The 19,182-nt window shown below is 39.9% G+C and overlaps 1 protein-coding gene across 2 annotated transcripts in view; it reads right to left on the bottom strand.

Moving 5' to 3' along the window:
- The window catches only part of gna11b (guanine nucleotide binding protein (G protein), alpha 11b (Gq class)), a 28,131-nt gene that overhangs the window by 6,192 nt on the left and 2,757 nt on the right, over positions 1–19,182 (bottom strand). Inside the window, exons 2-7 of one of the 2 annotated variants that reach the window (XM_044374901.1) lie at positions 9,774–9,958; positions 7,212–7,366; positions 4,874–5,002; positions 3,739–3,867; positions 1,051–1,180; positions 615–768 (exon numbers count right to left, since the gene is read on the bottom strand). In XM_044374901.1, coding sequence (XP_044230836.1) covers positions 615–768; positions 1,051–1,180; positions 3,739–3,867; positions 4,874–5,002; positions 7,212–7,366; positions 9,774–9,958 — 882 coding nt within the window. The remainder of the gene's footprint in view (positions 1–614; positions 769–1,050; positions 1,181–3,738; positions 3,868–4,873; positions 5,003–7,211; positions 7,367–9,773; positions 9,959–19,182) is intronic. The other variant, XM_044374900.1, reaches the window with a different exon arrangement.

The following is a 19,182-nucleotide window of genomic DNA, read 5'->3' as shown; positions in this document are numbered from 1 at the left end:
CTCATACTTAACATTCTCTGTTACCTTTACAGTTTACTTCTAACCTGACTGCACTTCGATGTCCAGCATTTGTCGAGTGTTCACTCACGTCACACCCCCTGGATTTAACGCTCCCAAAGAAGCTGTGCTACTCCACTATTTTCCAACTCCAGTTCCGTTTAACTTTGTTTTGTCCTGTGTTGTATTGAATAAAGCCAAAGTGTGCCCATATGACAGAGAAAAACTTTTTTTTCTGTACCAGATTGTTTGCATGTCTCCAACATTTGAGTCGCTTTGTCTTCACTGGACACATACAGTTAATTACACTGCTTTGAACTGCAGGTGGACAGTCTGTATGAAGGAGTGAATTTATTGTAATAATAATGTCGGTTTTGGTTACTTTTGGATTAATTGCAGAGCCCTACTTATCAGCACTTCTAAAACTCACCAATTCATGTGTTGTATCTCATTTGTTTAATTTGTACAAAAACATAAAAGACTACATCATAACCTATTTCAAACTACCATTTAAAACACTAAACAACATCCACATAAGCTACATTTATCGGTCAGAGAGGGTGACTGCCAACTGTACATTATAAGGGAGAACACATAAACAACATAAATGATCTCACCATCAAACTCAGGGAAATAGTCCACCAAGTGTGAGTAGGAGATCTTCTCCTCTAGCAGGTCCTTCTTGTTGAGGAAGAGGATGACAGAGGAGTTTTGAAACCAGGGGTAGGTAATGATAGTCCTGAACAGAGCTTTACTCTCCTCCATGCGGTTCTAGTGTGCAGAGCAGGGGGTTTGGGAAACAGAGGTGTGATTAGAGTAATGTTCTGTGGTATCTATCTCATTTAGATGTATGTATTTCTCTACATGAAAAGGCTTAGCTGTGAACACTTTAACATATGGAGACACTTATATTAAAGCAGCATAGTAAGTAACCAATATTTCAAAATACGGTACTGCAAGAGCGTGAATTAACTAATCGATATCAGGTCAAAATAAAACAAAGCATACTAAAAGGTAAACAAAAACAAGCCGTTATGTTTTATGTCCACTTACCTCGTTGTCTGATTCCACCAGGACCTGGTCGTACTCACTCAGCGCCACAAGAAACATGATGGAAGTGACATTCTCAAAGCAGTGAATCCACTTCCTCCTCTCTGACCTCTGACCCCCTACATCCACCATCCTGATGGCAGGATGAAGGTGAAGAAGAGGGTAACAAGTGAAGAGGCAAGAAAGGGAAAAAAAAACATAAGCATGTGAGTCTTAGTAGCTTAACTGATGTTGAGTTGTCATTTTCAAGACTAGATTCACACAATTAACTCTATATGTGCTCAGAGTTAAACAGGACAAAAGCTCTCAATATTCCTAATGTCCTGGAAAGGTTTTAAGAGTTATTTTTGTTGTTTTGACAGTTTTGAATCCATCAAGAGAAAGATTTACCAATAGCACTAAACTGTGAACCTTGCATATAGTCCAGTAGTCCTTAAGATATTTCCTAGCGTAGTTCTTCCTCAAACATTTTCAGCACACGACCCAAATAAAAATACAGTCTCATATCCTGGGACTGATGAGAGCATATTTTTATTATCATGTAAGGAGACATCAGAAGTAGGCCTATTGTTTATTTTGGGTCTGAAGGATTTATTAAAAAAAAAAAAAAAAAATCTTTTTTAGAAGGGTCATGAACTTTATTTTAATCAAACTTGTTTGAAATAACAATTAACTCCTGATGGATTCAACACCTAAAGAAGATTAACCAGATTCACAACTTCTTGGCCATGATGGCAAGTTTTTAAAGGTCTCTGAGCAAATGTTTGCAGATGTCTATATGTGACAAAAAAAAAAAACCCTACACAAACAAGAAATGTGAAGTGTGAATATGCTTTTGTCCTTGTGAGTAAGTGAGTCATGCATGCCACTGAAAAGATGAAAGCCTCCTACTTAGGACGAATATAGAATAAGTTTTAAAATGAATGCCACTCAGTTTAGGAAATCATGTATTTTCATAGGTTGTCAAAAAAAATCTGTTCCAACATTTCTGAACAGAAGCGGCACAAAAAAAAAAAAAGACACTACTCAACCAAGAATCTGAATCTTGACATCAATTTGGAGCTGCCATGATAAATGACAATCTGATTTGTGTACAAACAAAAGTTTCTTTTCATATTTGAACGAGCTACTCTCTGTAGAAGTCTGCATAACACCTGCCCATCTCAGAAAAGTATTTATGTTTCTGCCTCCTTTTTATTCTTAACCAAAACACAGCAATTACAAGTGCAGCTCAACTTTGGGTTTTAAAGTAAAGATAGAAGCTAAAAGCTTAAATTGAGAGGCATTCATCTGTAACCCCTTCTGAGTCAACATTACATCTGATACTAGATCAATCTGTGCTCCATTGCATGTCATACGGTGAGCGTGGATGCATTCATTTCTATACCAGACAGACTTTCTAAAACTCCTCTGATGGATGTGACCACACAAGAACTAACAGGAAGTTTTGAAACTCACTTGGAGAGGACAAATGGGGAAACAGGAGGGACATAAAATGAAGCACAAATGAATAGATGGAGAGGGGAACGTGTACACAGGATAGAGGACAAGACAAAGAAAACTGGAAAGAATGAGAAAGGAGAGATGTTAGAGAGAGATACAGGAGGCACCTCTGATGACGGGATCCTTTTCATGGTAGAAGGACGCCTCCTATGTCACCTAATGGGAAGCTACAAGCTAAGCAGTTTATATCTAAACAAGTAGGACGTATATATAATTCATAAGAGATAAACTATCACAATGAACTAATCTGAAATTGTAATAGAAAGTTTGATTTTATAATTTAGACAGGCTGGCATTCGCTTAATCCATTTATGAACAGCAATCCTGGCTGAAAAACTGACTGATTAGATGTGTGAATCCTCAAAAGATTTCAGCTTTCCTGAGCTTCTCCTTGACAAGGTCACCCTTCGCTCGTCGGGGAGTTTAGGTCCCAGTTTCATTAAGCCTTCATTTGAGACAACTGATTCAGGAAAATCGTTCACGTCAGGAGTCCTTTTCTTGTCAAGCTAGTATATAAATGACATCAGTGCAATTTAACTAACCCTGGGTATTTTGGTGCACCGCTGGACACACAGGTTCAAGCCTGCAGACCAGGTGCATCAGGGTCTCTGAGAAGGTTGCCCAAGTCAGCTATAATTCACAATGTAAGGGTGCCCCCTGGTGGTGGCCCAGTCCACTGTGGTCCACAGAGACCCAGGGCCAATATAGGCCCTGCAGGACCTGCTGCCCAAAATAACATTCCTCCACCGCGGAGAGGACGACCTCGTTTCTTCTGCCAGCCGGAGAGGAAAGGAGGAGAGGAGGAGGAAGAGAGGAGGTGACCCATTTACAGAGACCGGGCACCAGAATGTAGGACTTTGTGTTCATTAGGGGTTGTGTTATGTGTGGTACGATTGCTGTTGGTGGCAGGAGGTAAGAGAAAGTGTAGGACTATGAGGAGATGATATAATGGTAATGACTTTTAATTTCTAGGGAGGGAAAGGTCAAGAGGAGTACAAATGGGATATAGACACTCAAGTTAAATGGATAAATTAAAAGTCACAGATCATTTCTTTCCATTAATGGGGAGGACAAATCACATAATATGGTTTATTTGGGGCTCAGGACAAAAACACATTAGTTGACTTAAGAGTTAATGATGTCACAACATAACATGGAGGGATTGAGCCAAAAGAGGCATCTTTCTACCTGAAAATGATGCTTTGCAAGTCGAAGGGGTACTCTATGATTCCTGTGGTGGGGATGCGCACCCTGAGCACATCCTGCTGAGTGGGAAGATAGTTGGAATCTGCAATACGATCCAGATCGGAAAGATAACTACAGGCAGGCCCGGTCGAGAAAAAGGGGGAGATAAACAGAAAAAAAAAAGACAGAAAAACAGTTATATAAAGCGTGACAGGCAATTATTGCAACCCCCCTGCCATTCCAGGAAGTGTGGATGAGTCCTGTTGAGGAAGCTTCACAGAAAAGGCCACATCTCAGAAACACAAAGGTGTTAGTCAGTGTCACTGCTCCACCAACACACTCGTTCCATAAAACCCACAAGACTTTGGAGGTTAGCCGTTAACCTGTGACTTTAGCTTCATTTGACTCTATTTCAATTAACAATTTGCAGGTTGTGGATTATGTCGCAGGCAGTGAGGTGGTGTCAGTGACTGTGGTAGCAGTGACTTCAGCAGCAGAAAGAGCAGCACCTGGAATAAGATAAAGAAGGTTTGGACAAGTATTATTTCAAAGAAAGCAGGAAGCTTATTTCAATTAAATTAAAAAGGGTTCCAATTATTCTGTATTTTAAGCAGTGTCCAATTGATTCACTTCCTGGAGAATCTTTGACATCATTGCCTAAATCCTTCTTCATCTGGCATTTGGTGGCTGCTCCCCACAAGCTTCACAGTGCAGCATGTCTGGCCTTTTTTTTTTCCTGGAGCCAGAACCTCTGCACAGTTCTGAACACAAACCACTGATCTCTAATCAGGTTAACCAACCTGGCCCTCAGGCTCATTTGATCTAAATACAACAGTATCTTTATTTTCCTCTGTGGGACAACTGGATCTATCTATCCTTGTCAAGTAGCTTGTGCATAAGGCACTTGCAGGTTAGTAACTGTCCTGTAATTTCAATGCCTGACTTCTGGTATAGTACAAATATTACACCTGTCATTTAGTCTTTTTTTTTTTTTTTGGCCTACAGTTTATCAAAACCTATGCACCAATGACAGAGCATTTAGCTCCCCTCTAAACCAGTGTGTTAATATCCTGACAGTCATCAGTGGTTTTTGTCCTTTAGTCATGGTTATGCTGCAGTCCTGGTGCCACAGGGGTACCTGAAGATGACGTTCTCCAGGTCAAATGGGTACTCTATTATGCCCGTGGTGGGAACACGGACCCTCAGCACATCCTGCTGGGTGGGAACATATCCCTCCGCAGTCACACGGTCTATATCGCTAAGGTAACTGGAGATATACATGAACATTGTGGATAACACTGAAATGAAGACATTTTCAATGTATCTTTCTCACTCACTCATACACATGAAAAAAACAAATGCATATTAACCATCACATTGACATTCTCGACACAGCAAGCACACCTTCATGAATGCAAACCTGGAGTAGCATTTAACTGTAGTACAGGAAGTCTACAACCAGGGGGCACTGTAAAGTGAGACAAGTGCCTTAAGGCCATTTAGCCTGGGGTTATACATTATTACCATATAATTATGGCAAACACAAACAACTGCAGAACAAGAGGCTGACACATTTGGCTCTAAACAACAAGGTGCAAACACAATGGGTGTACACCTTGCTATTTTTTTTTTTTGAATCTGTGGTTTGTAGTACACTTCTTACCATTGTACTTGCATGAGTAGTGACATTCTGACGTCAAACACAATGCTCGACCTTAGATTAAATCAGAGTGGATTGGGAGAGCAGTTATATTCTGTGTTAGCACTTGCTAAGAGGGGACATTACTATGTGTTATGCATTCAAGACAGGTAAATTTAGAAATATCTGGTTAGTGTGTATGTGGACACTTAAAAAAAATACTAGAGTACGTTCATTACCCACAGAGACCAAGAGAGACACGATAGTGGCTTCAACATTACCGTTACTGCTCTCTATTAACTGGCTGGGAGGGGATAAATTCTTGATCAGGCCTCCCAGTCTCAGCTCCAGTCCATTTCAGTCTGACTTTAAGTCTCAAGAAACCCCAATGACACAGTGTACTAATAAAAAATTAATCATAATACACTGCTGAAAAATTACCATGGTGGACTGGTTTGTAGGAGACTATTAAACTGTGAAAAAAAGGTTGGTAAATTTTTTAAATGTGTTAACCAATTTGGCCAGTGGATGAAAAGCTAGTATGTCACCCTGCCCTGTATACATTACAACACCCACAAAGTAATTATATTGTCTCAATATACAAACAATCAAACACACCCACATTACATTAAAAACTGTTGTCTTGTGCTCTGGAGACCACTCTGTCTCCTTGCCACATATGACATTACACATTTCCTTCTTATTTTTTGTACTGTCATAAAAAGGTGATTATAAAAAAATAAAGTTATTTGAAAAATCCATCCAATAGCAACATATCTTTACAGAAACAATGTTGATGTGTTTTTCTGACTTTCTTTCAAAAGTTTTTTCTGATTTTGATGAACTGACTCTTTAAATTGTATCTGCAAGTTCACCGTCACATTAAGAAAAGCACAGACACACCCACAGCACTGAAAACCTGGATGTCTATACGGTTGCCACAAACACAAACACTCACCTATTTCCACGTAATGCATTAGGGTAAGAACAAAGTAAACCAAACTAAACCTTATTAGTAGGACTGCCCCCTAAAAGTCAACGAAATGTTAGTCAACGAGAAGACTCTTAGTCGGCCAAGTTTTCATTGGTCTGTTGGCCGCGGGAAGGATTAGTTAGTTATTAGATAGTTAATATGTCGGGCAGGAAATCCAAAGAGTGGTATTATTTCGAAAGGGTAAAGGACGACCCCAAGAAGGTGACATGCAAACTCTGCAGGTAAACATTTGCCTATCATTCATTGACCTCAAACATGACTTATCATCTGAAACACATAAGTAATGTTAGCCTAACTTTAGCCACAGCATGGCTTTTCTAAGATTAGATAGCCTAAATTAATAAATACATTGTCATATGCACAAGTAGGATTATCCAAGTGTTCGTGGGGAATGTGGCGAAGCTAAATTACCTCACTTACTGCATGTTTAACTTAATGTGCATTTCTCTCAAACCACTTTTTGATGCCCCAAAAATATACAGTATATTCAAATAACTAAATTAATATCATAAACGTGCAATGAATAGTTGACTACTGGCTTGAACTATGACTATAAACCTTTAGTTGGGGGCAGCTCTACTTATTAGGCACTAATTTCTTGTCTAATCAATGTAAATTTGGATTTGCAAGAATTTAAACCAAATCATTACAAATTCAGCATTTCGCAGAACTAATAGCAACACCAATAAAACTATTAGTTCCCAAACTAGCATCACAGACACACACACACACAAAAATTACATAAGCACACTCAGATTGTATCAGACATTCACACAAATACCATTTTTAAGACAGACATCACATCCCTTGTCTGCACACATACAGAGAGACAGACAGACGTACTATTTAGTGGAGTCAGAGAGCTGGTACTCTCGGCGGCGGTCATAGGCCTCCTGGATCCCCGGGTCGGACCAGAGGCATTTGATAGCTGCGATGTAGGGGTGGTCAAACCCATTTATCTTCTCAATGTCCACCTCCTTCACCAGCATGGCATTAGACTGGAGAGACAAAGGCAAGACAAGGGAAGGAAGAGGAGATGAGGAACAGAGAAAAATCCAGATGGAGGATAATGATGAATAGAGAAGAGCAGTAACACAGACAACAGGGCAGACAGAAATAATGAGTGCAAAGCAACCAGATGTATTTATTCAAATATCATTTTCAGTTTCAGTTAAGACATTTGAGTCATCTGTAGATAGTTCTCTTCACTGTCTGTTTAGACTATGTGGCTGATCCTAACCACATCCTTATTTTACTTATTTCAAGGACAATATTTGTGCTGGATAAATTGACTGCAACATACATTTTTCCTGGGAAAAACCTAAGACATACAATTGGTCTAACTGGGAAAAATTGCAGCTAAAGAGGTTGTATGTTGACACATGGGTTAAAAAAAGAGCAGCATAATTGACATGGATCTATATGAAAATGTCAGATAATTATTGTAAAGCATTTAGAAAAATGTAATGTTCAACAGACATGCGATAGGGGGAAAACTAAAAGTAAACTCCTCAGTGTTTGACACAAAGTTGACACGCCGCCTTTCAACTGTCCAACTATTCAATGTTTTTCATAGCTGTAATTTGATAACACTATGTAACACAAGTTTTGTTCCTGGGTTGAAAGTTATTTTCTAATTGCTTATACCTAAAAAGGACAGAAAATGGCTGCTATTCCCTTCAAACTTTGCTTTTGTGACCTGGACAATGATATTTTGAAATTTACCAATTTCCAATGGGAAAATGGATGAATTTGCACATTTTCATTCACATAAAGTCACAAAAAAAAAACACCATATGAATCAAAATGAACATGTTTACACAAAAGTGACAAAATATGAGTAGTGAGTAGTTTTTCAAGATTTACGATTATACTGTAAAACACTTACATGAGTCAAGCCCCAAATATCTTATCTGGTGATTCATATGTTGTTTTTTCTGACTTTATGTGAATGAAAATGTGCAAATCCACCCATTTTCCCATTGGAAATAGAAGATATAGAATAGAAGTTACATTTCAAAATATCACTACCCTGGTCACAAAAGCAAAGTTTGAAGGGAATGACAGCTATTTCCTGTACTTTTCAGGCATAAGCAATTAGGAAATAACACTTACTACCCAGGAACAAAAAACAATTGAAAATTTGTTACACGGTGTAATAGATAAGAGGTACATCGATTTTCTTTTCTCTGAACGTCACAATGACCTTTCTTCAATGGTCACATACTAAGAAATTACTACAACAACTGGAAATACATGACTGTTCCCCTCTGTACCATTTTAACTACACTTCACAAGTAATTCTAGAGGCCTATATTCTTCTTTTTTTAGATTAGAGTGTCTATACTGCCTATTGCTAACATGCAGATGTTTAGCAGGTATAATGTTTACCATGTTCATCATCTTAGTATACAATATGTGATTTTGCAGGTATTTTGTCAGAAACCAAAGTATGACTTGATGGTGGATGATAAAAAGCCAAGGGACCACCAAAGTTAGTACATTCCTCCTGAGCTGAACGTGAAATTATGTATCAAATTTCATGGCAATCCATTCAATAGTTGATGAGACATTTCAGTAAAAGAAGAAATGTAAACCTCATGGTTGACACTAGTAAAAGTCAGGGGATCATCAAAGTCAGAGGGATTCATCCTTTGGGGAGCCTTAATGTCTATAAAAATTTTATGGCAATCTATCAAATAGTCTAGTTGTTAGGATAATTATTTGCAAAATGGAGACATTCCTATTAAAGTACTTCACTTTGTGACTGTGGCTTTTATTTTGACAAAGAAATCAATAATTGTGATCTAACATGCCTCAATCAAATTACACAAAGTACAAAAGCTGAAAAATACTGAAATTGACAGCTTCCACATAGCTCTTTTTTGAGAAATCGTGGTTTCCTTGGTAGTTTTTCTTGTTAAGCATATAAGACCAAAGCAGAGTGTATGCTAAAATCTGTTAACGAAGTCTAGGACAAACTAAAAATCTGGTTCATGTAGGACCATGCCTAACTTCAACACCTACTATATCTTGACATGACGTGTTTGCTCTTTAGTCACAATGTTTAGGTGACTCTGCTGCTCATTCATAATATAAACCAGTGACTCTGGTCTGAAGGAACGTGCATTTTCTGTCCTACTGAATAACGGACTACATTCACCTTGCATCCCAGGTGTAAATCAGTCCTCAATTAGAGGCTCACAATAAAAGACCAGCAGGGCTCTGAGGACTGGAATTGAGAACCACTGTTACATACAATAATAGACTATAATTATGTAATTGTATTGTGCCCACACCACCGGTAACTACTTAATTTTCAGTCCTATGAATGTACAGTAGAAGCAAAGGCAGGCAGGACATAAAGTACATTCCCTGCTCTTATTTCTGTTGGTCAGTCCTTACCCGATTCTGTTCATATTTGTAGGGGATCTTGAGGTTCTCAGTGGCACGAATCATGGCCTGCATGGAGGTGAAGATGTTTTGGTAAACAAGTCGGATGAAGCCTCTCTTATCTTCGTCTGAGTAGCCGGCTCCATGGATGATCCTCATCTGCTTGATGAAGGTGCTCTTGCCACTTTCTCCCGTACCTGAACGGGACACAGAACACAGAGACATCGAGTAAGAGACAGTAAAGTTATGCTGCGGGCGCTGTGAGATGGTGCTGCAGAGCCACGTAAGGCCTGGCTTGTTATCACATCTAGAATACAAACCAAGACGCAAGAGACAAGAGGTGTAATGTTGCATTGAGTAGGTGCATTAAAAACCACTCAGTCCAAGATGCAGTTTCATGCTTGACCTTCTGAGAGACACAAAAAGTTTAGAAGAGAGAATTTTCTACAGCTTCTTCTTTTGACTTCGACACCTTTGTTTTCCTTGTTCAATAACAATAAATACACTTTTACCACTTTTACCACATTTTTACTATTCCCTTATTAGCAGGACTGCGTTATGGTAATGTTCAATCTCTGACTTTTGCAAACTTTTGATTGATTTTTCATCTATTTAATTTGCTGGATAAATCCGAGTACAACTTCTTACTTGATTTTCTAGGAAATTGACTATATCACAAGATACATTTCATCCACCCTCATTGATATAAATGGGGTGAACAAAAAATTAGGAATACCTCTTAGTATAAGACAATACAGTTCAACAGCACCGCAAACTACTACCAAAATGAGCATAAACTATTGAATTCTTTACAACAGTTACTGTGCGAAAAACTAAGCATTTTAATTTCATGAAGGTAGGATTTAAGCAGGGCTGTTGCATTAAACTAGGAGTGTCATAATTTCGATTCTATAATCAAAATTCGATCGACATGAGTGATCAATTTCAACCTTCGAAATCAAAAGTAGGATCGGTGATTCTCCCTGTATTTTATTTTTCTCTCCATGCCCGCCTACTTGCGTGTGTCCGGCATGCACCCGAAGAAGAAAGATAAACAACATCTAAAGGATGACACAGCATGGCTTACCGGTAGCCTGCAGCTGTGTTACTTTTTGAGACACCGTGGCCACTGCTGGAGATGATGGACAACAGAACTGGAAAATCCTTCTGCTTCCCTGAAATCACCGGTGTGGAAACATTTTGCCTTCCCCATGAGTTGTGTAAACAATGAATGTGTTGTTGACAGAAAAACTACAGCTTGTAGGCTATGCTACACCCTTTGGTGAAGTTGACAGATTTAAACGTCCAGGGTCAATAACTCATAAGTGAAACATTCTTAAACACAAACGACGCCTCTTTCCTACTGTAGTAAGGTAGACAACGAGCTAAAACCTAATTTCCACCAAAACAAGCCGTCCTCTGAGCTGGATAAATAACATTGTTCTCTATGTACAGCTGGCTATGACACAAGCGTGCAGGGATTAATCCTTGTGGCTTTTTGCAGGTGAGGAAACTCAAACTGTTGCTGTAAAGTACCCTTCTGCCATCTAGTGGCTCTTTTTTTTTTTCTTTCCAAAATTCCTGATGAATTAAGTTATTGTTATTACATTTTAAATAAAGTATTTAAATTTGACCATATGACCTTAGTGTGGTACATTCCCAAAATCTATGGCGGTTATATCACACGTGATACCATGTGGCCTATCCTTTTAAAGAAGAATTTGAAAATGTGAATGACAGTTGTCAGAGCATTAAACCAATGATCTGTTGATCTTTACAAAATCAAGACTCAATAGTCTAACAATGACATAGCCATCAGTGCTGAAAAAAAAAAGTTTACATCGAAAATAAAATAAAATTGAAAGTCAGATCGCATTGTGGATTTAGATAATCATGACACCCCTACATTAAAATGCATTAATTCTAGCCAGGGGCACCCAATAAACTTGTGCGTGTATCAATATAACATATACTGTGATAGAACATTTTATCCATATTACCAACTCCTATTAGGTGCTAGTCCCTGTGCCCTCTGTTTAGTGGACAACTCATTTTGAAAGCACGCTCATCCACAGTGGTGCCAAGATGATGACAAGGAGCCAAATCAGTGCCCCAAGACAGATGCTCCATGAGAGGCAAAAATGAAAGAAAACCTTGATGCTAGTTGAAGAGATCCTTGAACATTGCAGCAGTCTGTTTTTGTACTTGATGTGTAATTAGTCATCATTAATTCCCAGTTAATCGATAAGCAAGGCAAATGAGCACAACCCGGTAAAAATGAAGCATTAGTAATGGTCTAATAGCTACTTTTATCTAAACTAGATTAATGTGAGGCCACCATCTAAGTCAGTTTCACGCATTATGAAATCACTCTACTGAAATTCCAAGTTGATTAACTAAACTGGTTACGACTGCTAATACGTCAAAGCTTCTTTGTCCTGACGTCAGGAAGTTATCGCAGAGTTTGGAAAAGAGAACGAATCGAAAAATATTTCCGGGGGGAAAAAGAAAGTGTAATGTGGGAAAATGCTAATTAATTGAGTGAAGATAATTAAGACAATCTGCTCTATATTCAGGATCTAACACTGGGCTGCCTCTGCCAAAAGGTGACAGCAGGGGTTGTTGTCAAAAAGGCTGCATTCCTTCAGTGATCCTCCTCTGCCCTCCTGAGTCCATATCTGGCTGTAAGATCATCGCAATTATCAAGTGGTGTCGGGTTTCCAGATTTACATATATAGTAAGGAGCCTGAGCAAAGAAAAGATCATAGGTATATACTTTAAGACATGTATTCTGCTTCTTTCCACACTACAAACATCCATTATTTCAAAGGAGAAATTAAAATCTCAAATGCCGGTTTTAAAGCTTTCTGAGATCTATAGTGATTGCTTGGGGGGGGTCTAGTGGGCCTAACCCACATTTCACACTAGCCCTCTTGTGTTCTACATGGCCAGAAAGACAACCCTCAGGCTACCAAAAAAAAAAAAAAAAGAAGAAAAAAGCCGATGGCATTTCAGTCCTCCTCAAAAAAGGGATCCAGCACATCCATGATATCTGCAAACTGAAAGGGAAAGACGAGGAGGAAAAAAAACACACACATACACTCATCTCACCACCACCTACATTCAAGGTTTTTGAAGAGCAGCCATATTTCCGTTACCATGGCAACCCCTCCTCTGTCTCCCTCTCTTTTTCATTCCTGTGTTTTTTTTTTCTCTTCTTCTTTTTTTAAATCCCCCCCCCCCCCCATCCGCCCCTTCTCTCTCCTCTCTTTCGTAGCAGACAGTAAATATAACTGTGAGCCCCTCAGGCTTGCTCTGTGCTCTTCATCTTTTGGTGTACCACAGAGAAGAAGGGCCTCGGCTCCACAGAGACTTTGTGGGGGGAAAAGCTGGTCTGAGGTCAGTAATAGGGGGGTTACCAGAGGACTGTAAAAGGGTTGGGAGAGATAGCTGCGTCTTTGTTGATGCAGGAACGATATGCCTTAACTTGTGATGCAAAATTTGGGTTTCAACACTCACTCCATAAGGGGAAAAGGACCTTCCTCCATCTTCTCCTCCAACTAAATGTCCAATTTTGGAAAACAGAGACTGGACAGACTCTATGATACAGTGAAAAGGTCTTATCTTCCTCATTTCTCCTGGATGAATCAGTGCATTGCAGCGAATGCCACAGACCGGTACCTGCAAAGTAGTCGGCCTAATAAAATGGTAATTGTGTTGCTAACAAAAGGAGTCAAGTACAGAGTGTGTTCTTTGTGTTGGGCTGCAGTGGTAGTGTCCTAGTAGTGACTGCAGACTGCTTCAGCTAAGGAGCAAGAGGATCACTCTCCAGCTTAATGTCTGATTTATTTCTCGTGACCCCGTCACAAGATCTCCCTCCGCTGTGTTCTCTTAACTGTCGTGTCCCTCTTTCACCAGACAACACACTACGAGCCTCTGTCTTCCTTTTTTCCTCCCCAAGATTGTACCAGCCCGAGCCACAACCATTTCCTTGCCCTCACCAACTCTCCCCCACAACTACACACTCGCCCCCCTCCCTTTCGTCACAACCCCTCCTAACCTCCCTTAGGCTAGAAATATGCCTCTCCATTCTCATCCCTCTCTGTCAAGAATTTTGGATATTCATAACTAGAATCCATCCATTCTTTTTTGGTAATGACCTAGAAAAAGGAGGTCACCTTTTAATAGCTCACACACTACTTGGGTTTGATAATGCTTTCTGTTCTAGGTAGGAACGAGTGTGATAGGAAAAGACAAGAGAGCTTGGATTACGCCCCAATACAACAGTGCAAGGCACACTATAACAGCCCACACACCAACACTGGTCTTTTATTGTGTCTCTTGGAACAGCGCGTCAAGTGTCAATCAAAGCTAACCCAACGACAATGAGCACAAAATTAAAACTTGCTCTGCGTAGCCAAATTAAGGACAACTAGTGAAATAAAAACAGTATATAAATACTAGCAGCTATCCATCATGTAAAGACGCCAAACACTTCACCTGTATCCTCTGTTGCCAGGCTAGCTTTCATAAGCCTTTACATAACGTGACTGATGTCAGCTTGTGACACAACAACTGATGTACTTGACACTGCTGTCTTGGTACAGCACTTTTGGTTGATCCCAGTTGCCACACTAGTTATGTCTGTGTGCGTGTGTGTGTGTGCAGAGCCTGCTTTGTTTACACTGTCTGCTCGTATCGTATAATTCTTCCATTGGGCTTCACATGCAGGCACGAGTGGCCACAGAAGGCCTCGTGCACAAGCAGGGCAATCTCTGCTAAACCCAGCCCCCCCGCAACGCCCGTGACAGCTTTCGATGAACATGAGATGGGGAGTATCATGGCGAACCTGCATGCAAATACACACAAATGTAGTGGTCAATTGGTATGAACATTGTTGGCTTATCTTAGCTGTCTTTCAGGCAGCGCAATCTCAGCAGAGAGAGAAAATTTGCATAGATATAACAGAGGTTAAAGTATTATCAAAACCTCGAAATTGCCATCAGCCAGGTGTTAGCATTTTATCATCAGCGCTCCGGAAGGATATTACATGAATCAGGCAGTCACAAGGCTAACCAAAATGTAGCGTGGGTCTCAATCCTTCACTAAATTAATCTTGGAAACTAGCCTCTTTCAGGCGCCTAAAGTAAGGGATTGAGCCAAGGCAGCCTGGAGCTACACAACACACACACCAGCTGCCTAACCAACTGTGGACACACACAGATCCTGTGGTCAACCTCAAGGCATGCATGTTACCTCCACTGCGATGGCCCATTTCTTCCCTTTTTTTTTTTTCTTGCAATGGCCTAGGCCATGCAGAGCAGACAGTACAGGACTTCAACAAACACACACACACACACAAGCGTATAGAGACAGGAAAGAGGGCTTTTTCTCTCTCAGTTCTCTTGCAGATTTTTAACATGTGTTGCTTTGCTGTCAGGATCCGGGTAAAACACTGCTGCTTTGTGCTGATGTCTCTCTGCCTCTGATGAGTGCTGGATGTGTGTGTGGGTGTCGGAGCTGTAAATTGAATATACATACTATAGCATGCACTGCGCATAATACACACACTCGCAAATTCAAAAACCTTCATCTGTCCACCTTAGGATGGCTTTGTCTGTTCACCAGTGAATATGTGCTGAGTGCTGTTCTGTTCGAGTGGGTGTGGGTGAGCCAAAAAAAAAAAAAAAAAAAAAAAATTAAAAAAGATTTTGGAGTCAGCAGCAGTGTTTTAGTCTACAAAAAACATACACTCTGCTTGGCTGCTATTAACTAAAAACAGCCAAATCCTTGATATTGACATTATTTCTTAAGCCATAGCAATTATTTTAGGGAATCTCATCATGGAAATTCTGTGAGATAACATCACTTTATGTCCACACATGGGCAGAAACCGTACTTAACGCATCTCTGCTACACTGCTTTAAATGTATCCACATTTGGTTTGCACGCTTCTCTCACGATAGACCATTCATGTGGCTGGATGATTTCCAACCTTTGTAGAATTCACAACCACAATACACGCCTAACATTCTGCAAAAAAAAAAAAAAAAGTATGTCAACAGTCTTATCATACCAAATCCAACTTGAAACTAAAAGATGAGGTGACAGAAGATGAAAGTGTGATCAGAGAGAAGTGTGGGCTTTACTGTACACAGCAGCTGGTGGGAGTAAACAGGAATGAACATGCCACCCTGTCAGCACAGAGAGGGGCTGGAAGAAACTGGCAGTGAACAGAAAGGCAAGCTACGTCCCTGTCCTGTCTGGGGACCAGGGTAGCAGCAGTATGTGGGACAGTCACCATCTAGCCTCATTCACCCCCATATCTCAGGAGAACCAGCCATGACCCCATTTGGAACGTGTGTGTGCGTGCGTGTGTGTGTGTGTTCATCTGTAGCACTATGAGCAATATGAGGAATTGTGTAAAAGACACCATGTCAAAAAGAAGAAACAAAGAGTGTTTACAAGGTTGTCTGAGACCTGAGCATTTACCGCAAACTAGCATAAATATAGAGGGAGTCTGGATGGAGACATCGGCTGTGTTTAATGATGCAGAACATACTCTGTGTGTGTGCTTACTTTACTACGACTTCAAGATTTGTGAAGTGATCGGTGACCTTTTGACCTAAAGCAACTTGGAGTGACAGCAAGACTTTTAAAACATTATATTTGCGGTTCAAATTTTAAATAATCCTTACCGGTTACTGGAAATTGTATAGAGTGAGACAGATACTGAATAAAACACGACCAGGAACAGCAATCAAGCTTCATTAGAGTCTCCAAGATGTGATCTTACATACAGCACCTTATCATTTCATTTTGTGTAACGTGTCCATAACAGATATTTCTACACAATCTTAATTATCATACAAAGTAGTTGCAGTTTTTCCAAGGCCTCACATGTAATTCATGACATACAGAATCTGTTTTATCTGAAACAAAAGTAACCAGCATTAATTTACCTAGCCTAAAAGATGCTCAGAGAGAAGGTCTGGATAACATTGGTAATAAAAACATCATTATGTCATTCATGCAAGTAATGTGAATAAATGAAGCACTTTAACCTGAGAAAAAAAGATTTTCCTGACATTAATGTTACTATAATATCTGAAGTTTTACAAGCATCCTACTGAATACTGTCTGGTAGCAAAACATTTTCATTCACAACAATGATGCAACCACAGTTACAACCACACATGCTGAGAAAACTACAACATGGTTGTTTGTGTTTCAATTTTAAATCTGTTTTTTCAGACACTTTCTGAACTATTCTCCAAAAAAAACTATGCAAAGAAAAAGTTGACATTTAAGTGAAATCAGCAGGGGCAAAATATATCGGCTGATATTAGTTGAACACAAGTATGCAAGTATCTGTGTACACTGACTAATAAGTCACAAGAAATTGCAGATTGTACAGAGATGACCAGGATATGTTTGAGGTAATTTGGAAAACGTGTCTCTATTACATAATTTGCCCACCGCAGACATCTGATAAGTTCTCTCTTCATCTGTAAAATGTACTGCATAGTACCTATCTTGGTTTCATATGCTTACTAACAGGATCTTTATCAAAAATGTTTATGTAAAAAAAAACAAAAAAAAACATCCGCCCGTATATTGTTGTTAGACATACGCAACGCCTTTCTCACAATGATTTCCATACTTATAAGTGTTGGATCTGACCATGATGAAGAGGATTTCAGTATGACTGATCATCCACATAGCTCCACATTCACTGGCATGAAAAAGTACCGTACTCACTCACTCACAGACACACACACACAAAATCAGTGAGGAGTAGAGCTAGAAGATCCCTATTGCCATATATGATCAAAATAAGACGGCTTGGCAAGAGAAGCAAGGTCAGCAATAAACATTTGAGCCTAACCCCTGATCCTCTTCCTGGTTCAATCAGACTGTTCGCCTAAAGGATGTCTTAACCTGGTAACAAGATGTTCTGCTGGAACAGAGAGAATCAACAAGAACAATTCAAGTGACAACATTTTGGCAAACTGTACTGTCCTTTAAACTGGGATGATGCGTTATCAAGCAGTCATCAACATTTTAGTAGTTGAGTCAACTTTGCCCCCGTCAGACCCTTTTTTTCCCCCTCATATACCGTGCTTGACAAATTCTCTGATGACCAAAAATGCCATGCTGACGTAACGCCGGGGATGTTTTACTGACCATCAGACATTCTCTTCCTCGGATTTCATGTAGAAGCAACATTTTCCTAAAAAGTGAATGCCCACTGGTACACTTGCAGCTTGACTGGGAGCTTACAATTTACCTCAGTCAGCACTTTGGGAAACCCTGAAGCGTTTGCCCTTCCATCTCACTTTACTGACCGTTCGCTCGCTCCAGCAGTTCATTTACCCGATGCAGCAAAGGCCACAGCTCCTGGCCCACTGTGTTTTGACCAAGTAGAGGCAAACCACTGTTCTGTGGAGCAGGAAGCTGTCGGTATGGCCTGATATGGCCCTCAGTGACAGGCAGCCAGACTGTGGGCACTGCTGCAGCCTTGGCAGTGCTGTTACTTTATGACCAAGTGGCTAAGCTTGAAGCAGTTATAGCATTTACCTACAAAACTAACCCTAACATTCACCCGCACTGTATTCTCAGTCTGGAAACTTTACGTCTCTGTCTGGCATAAAATTGAACCAAACCTCAGTTGTTTCGTCTTGTGTTTTGCAATTCTGGCAATGCACCCTGGCTGTATAGTAAACCCTGCCAGGAAAGGAAAGTGAGACTGAAGGAGGGTGGACCTGAATTAGTGATAAAAACACTGTTGGGGGAATGCTACATCAGTCTAGATCTGAAACAATTATCAGATTAAATCGATAAGCTGAGAGAAAGACCACTGGCAACTATTTTGATAATTGATTCATCATTGTCATTATTTTTTTGAAAAAAACTTCAGCTTCACAAAAGGGGAGGATTTGCTGCTTTTCTCTGTCTTATATCATTGCAAGCTTAATAGCTTACTGGTAAGAAAATGAGCCATTTTAAGATGGGAAATTTGTGATTGTTCCAGTATTTTCTTGCATTTTACAATTAATCGAAAAATAATTGTTGGAATACGGATAATGAAAAAAATTTTTGTGACAGCTCTCCATCAATCATTCAATAGTGAGTTCAGACATCTTCAAGTATCACAACACCAGATGTGAATAGGCTTACACCACCTTCATGCCTCCACACTAAAATATTTAATCACAGAAGCTACAGCAGTCTCCAGTGACACATTATGTACAACTAAAACTGTGCATACGTAGACAGGAGTTGTTGGGTACATGGCTGCAGGCTTACATGAAATAAACAACCAATCTTCTGTATATGCACCGAACTGTGAGGTAGCTAATGGCAGACCAACTTCCACGACCATCTACTGAGATGGACAAACTGTCCGAGCTCAATATTC

The sequence above is a fragment of the Thunnus albacares genome, chromosome 15 (genome assembly GCF_914725855.1).
Source record: "Thunnus albacares chromosome 15, fThuAlb1.1, whole genome shotgun sequence".
NCBI lineage: Eukaryota > Metazoa > Chordata > Actinopteri > Scombriformes > Scombridae > Thunnus > Thunnus albacares.
This window is presented reverse-complemented; position numbering and strand designations above follow the sequence as displayed.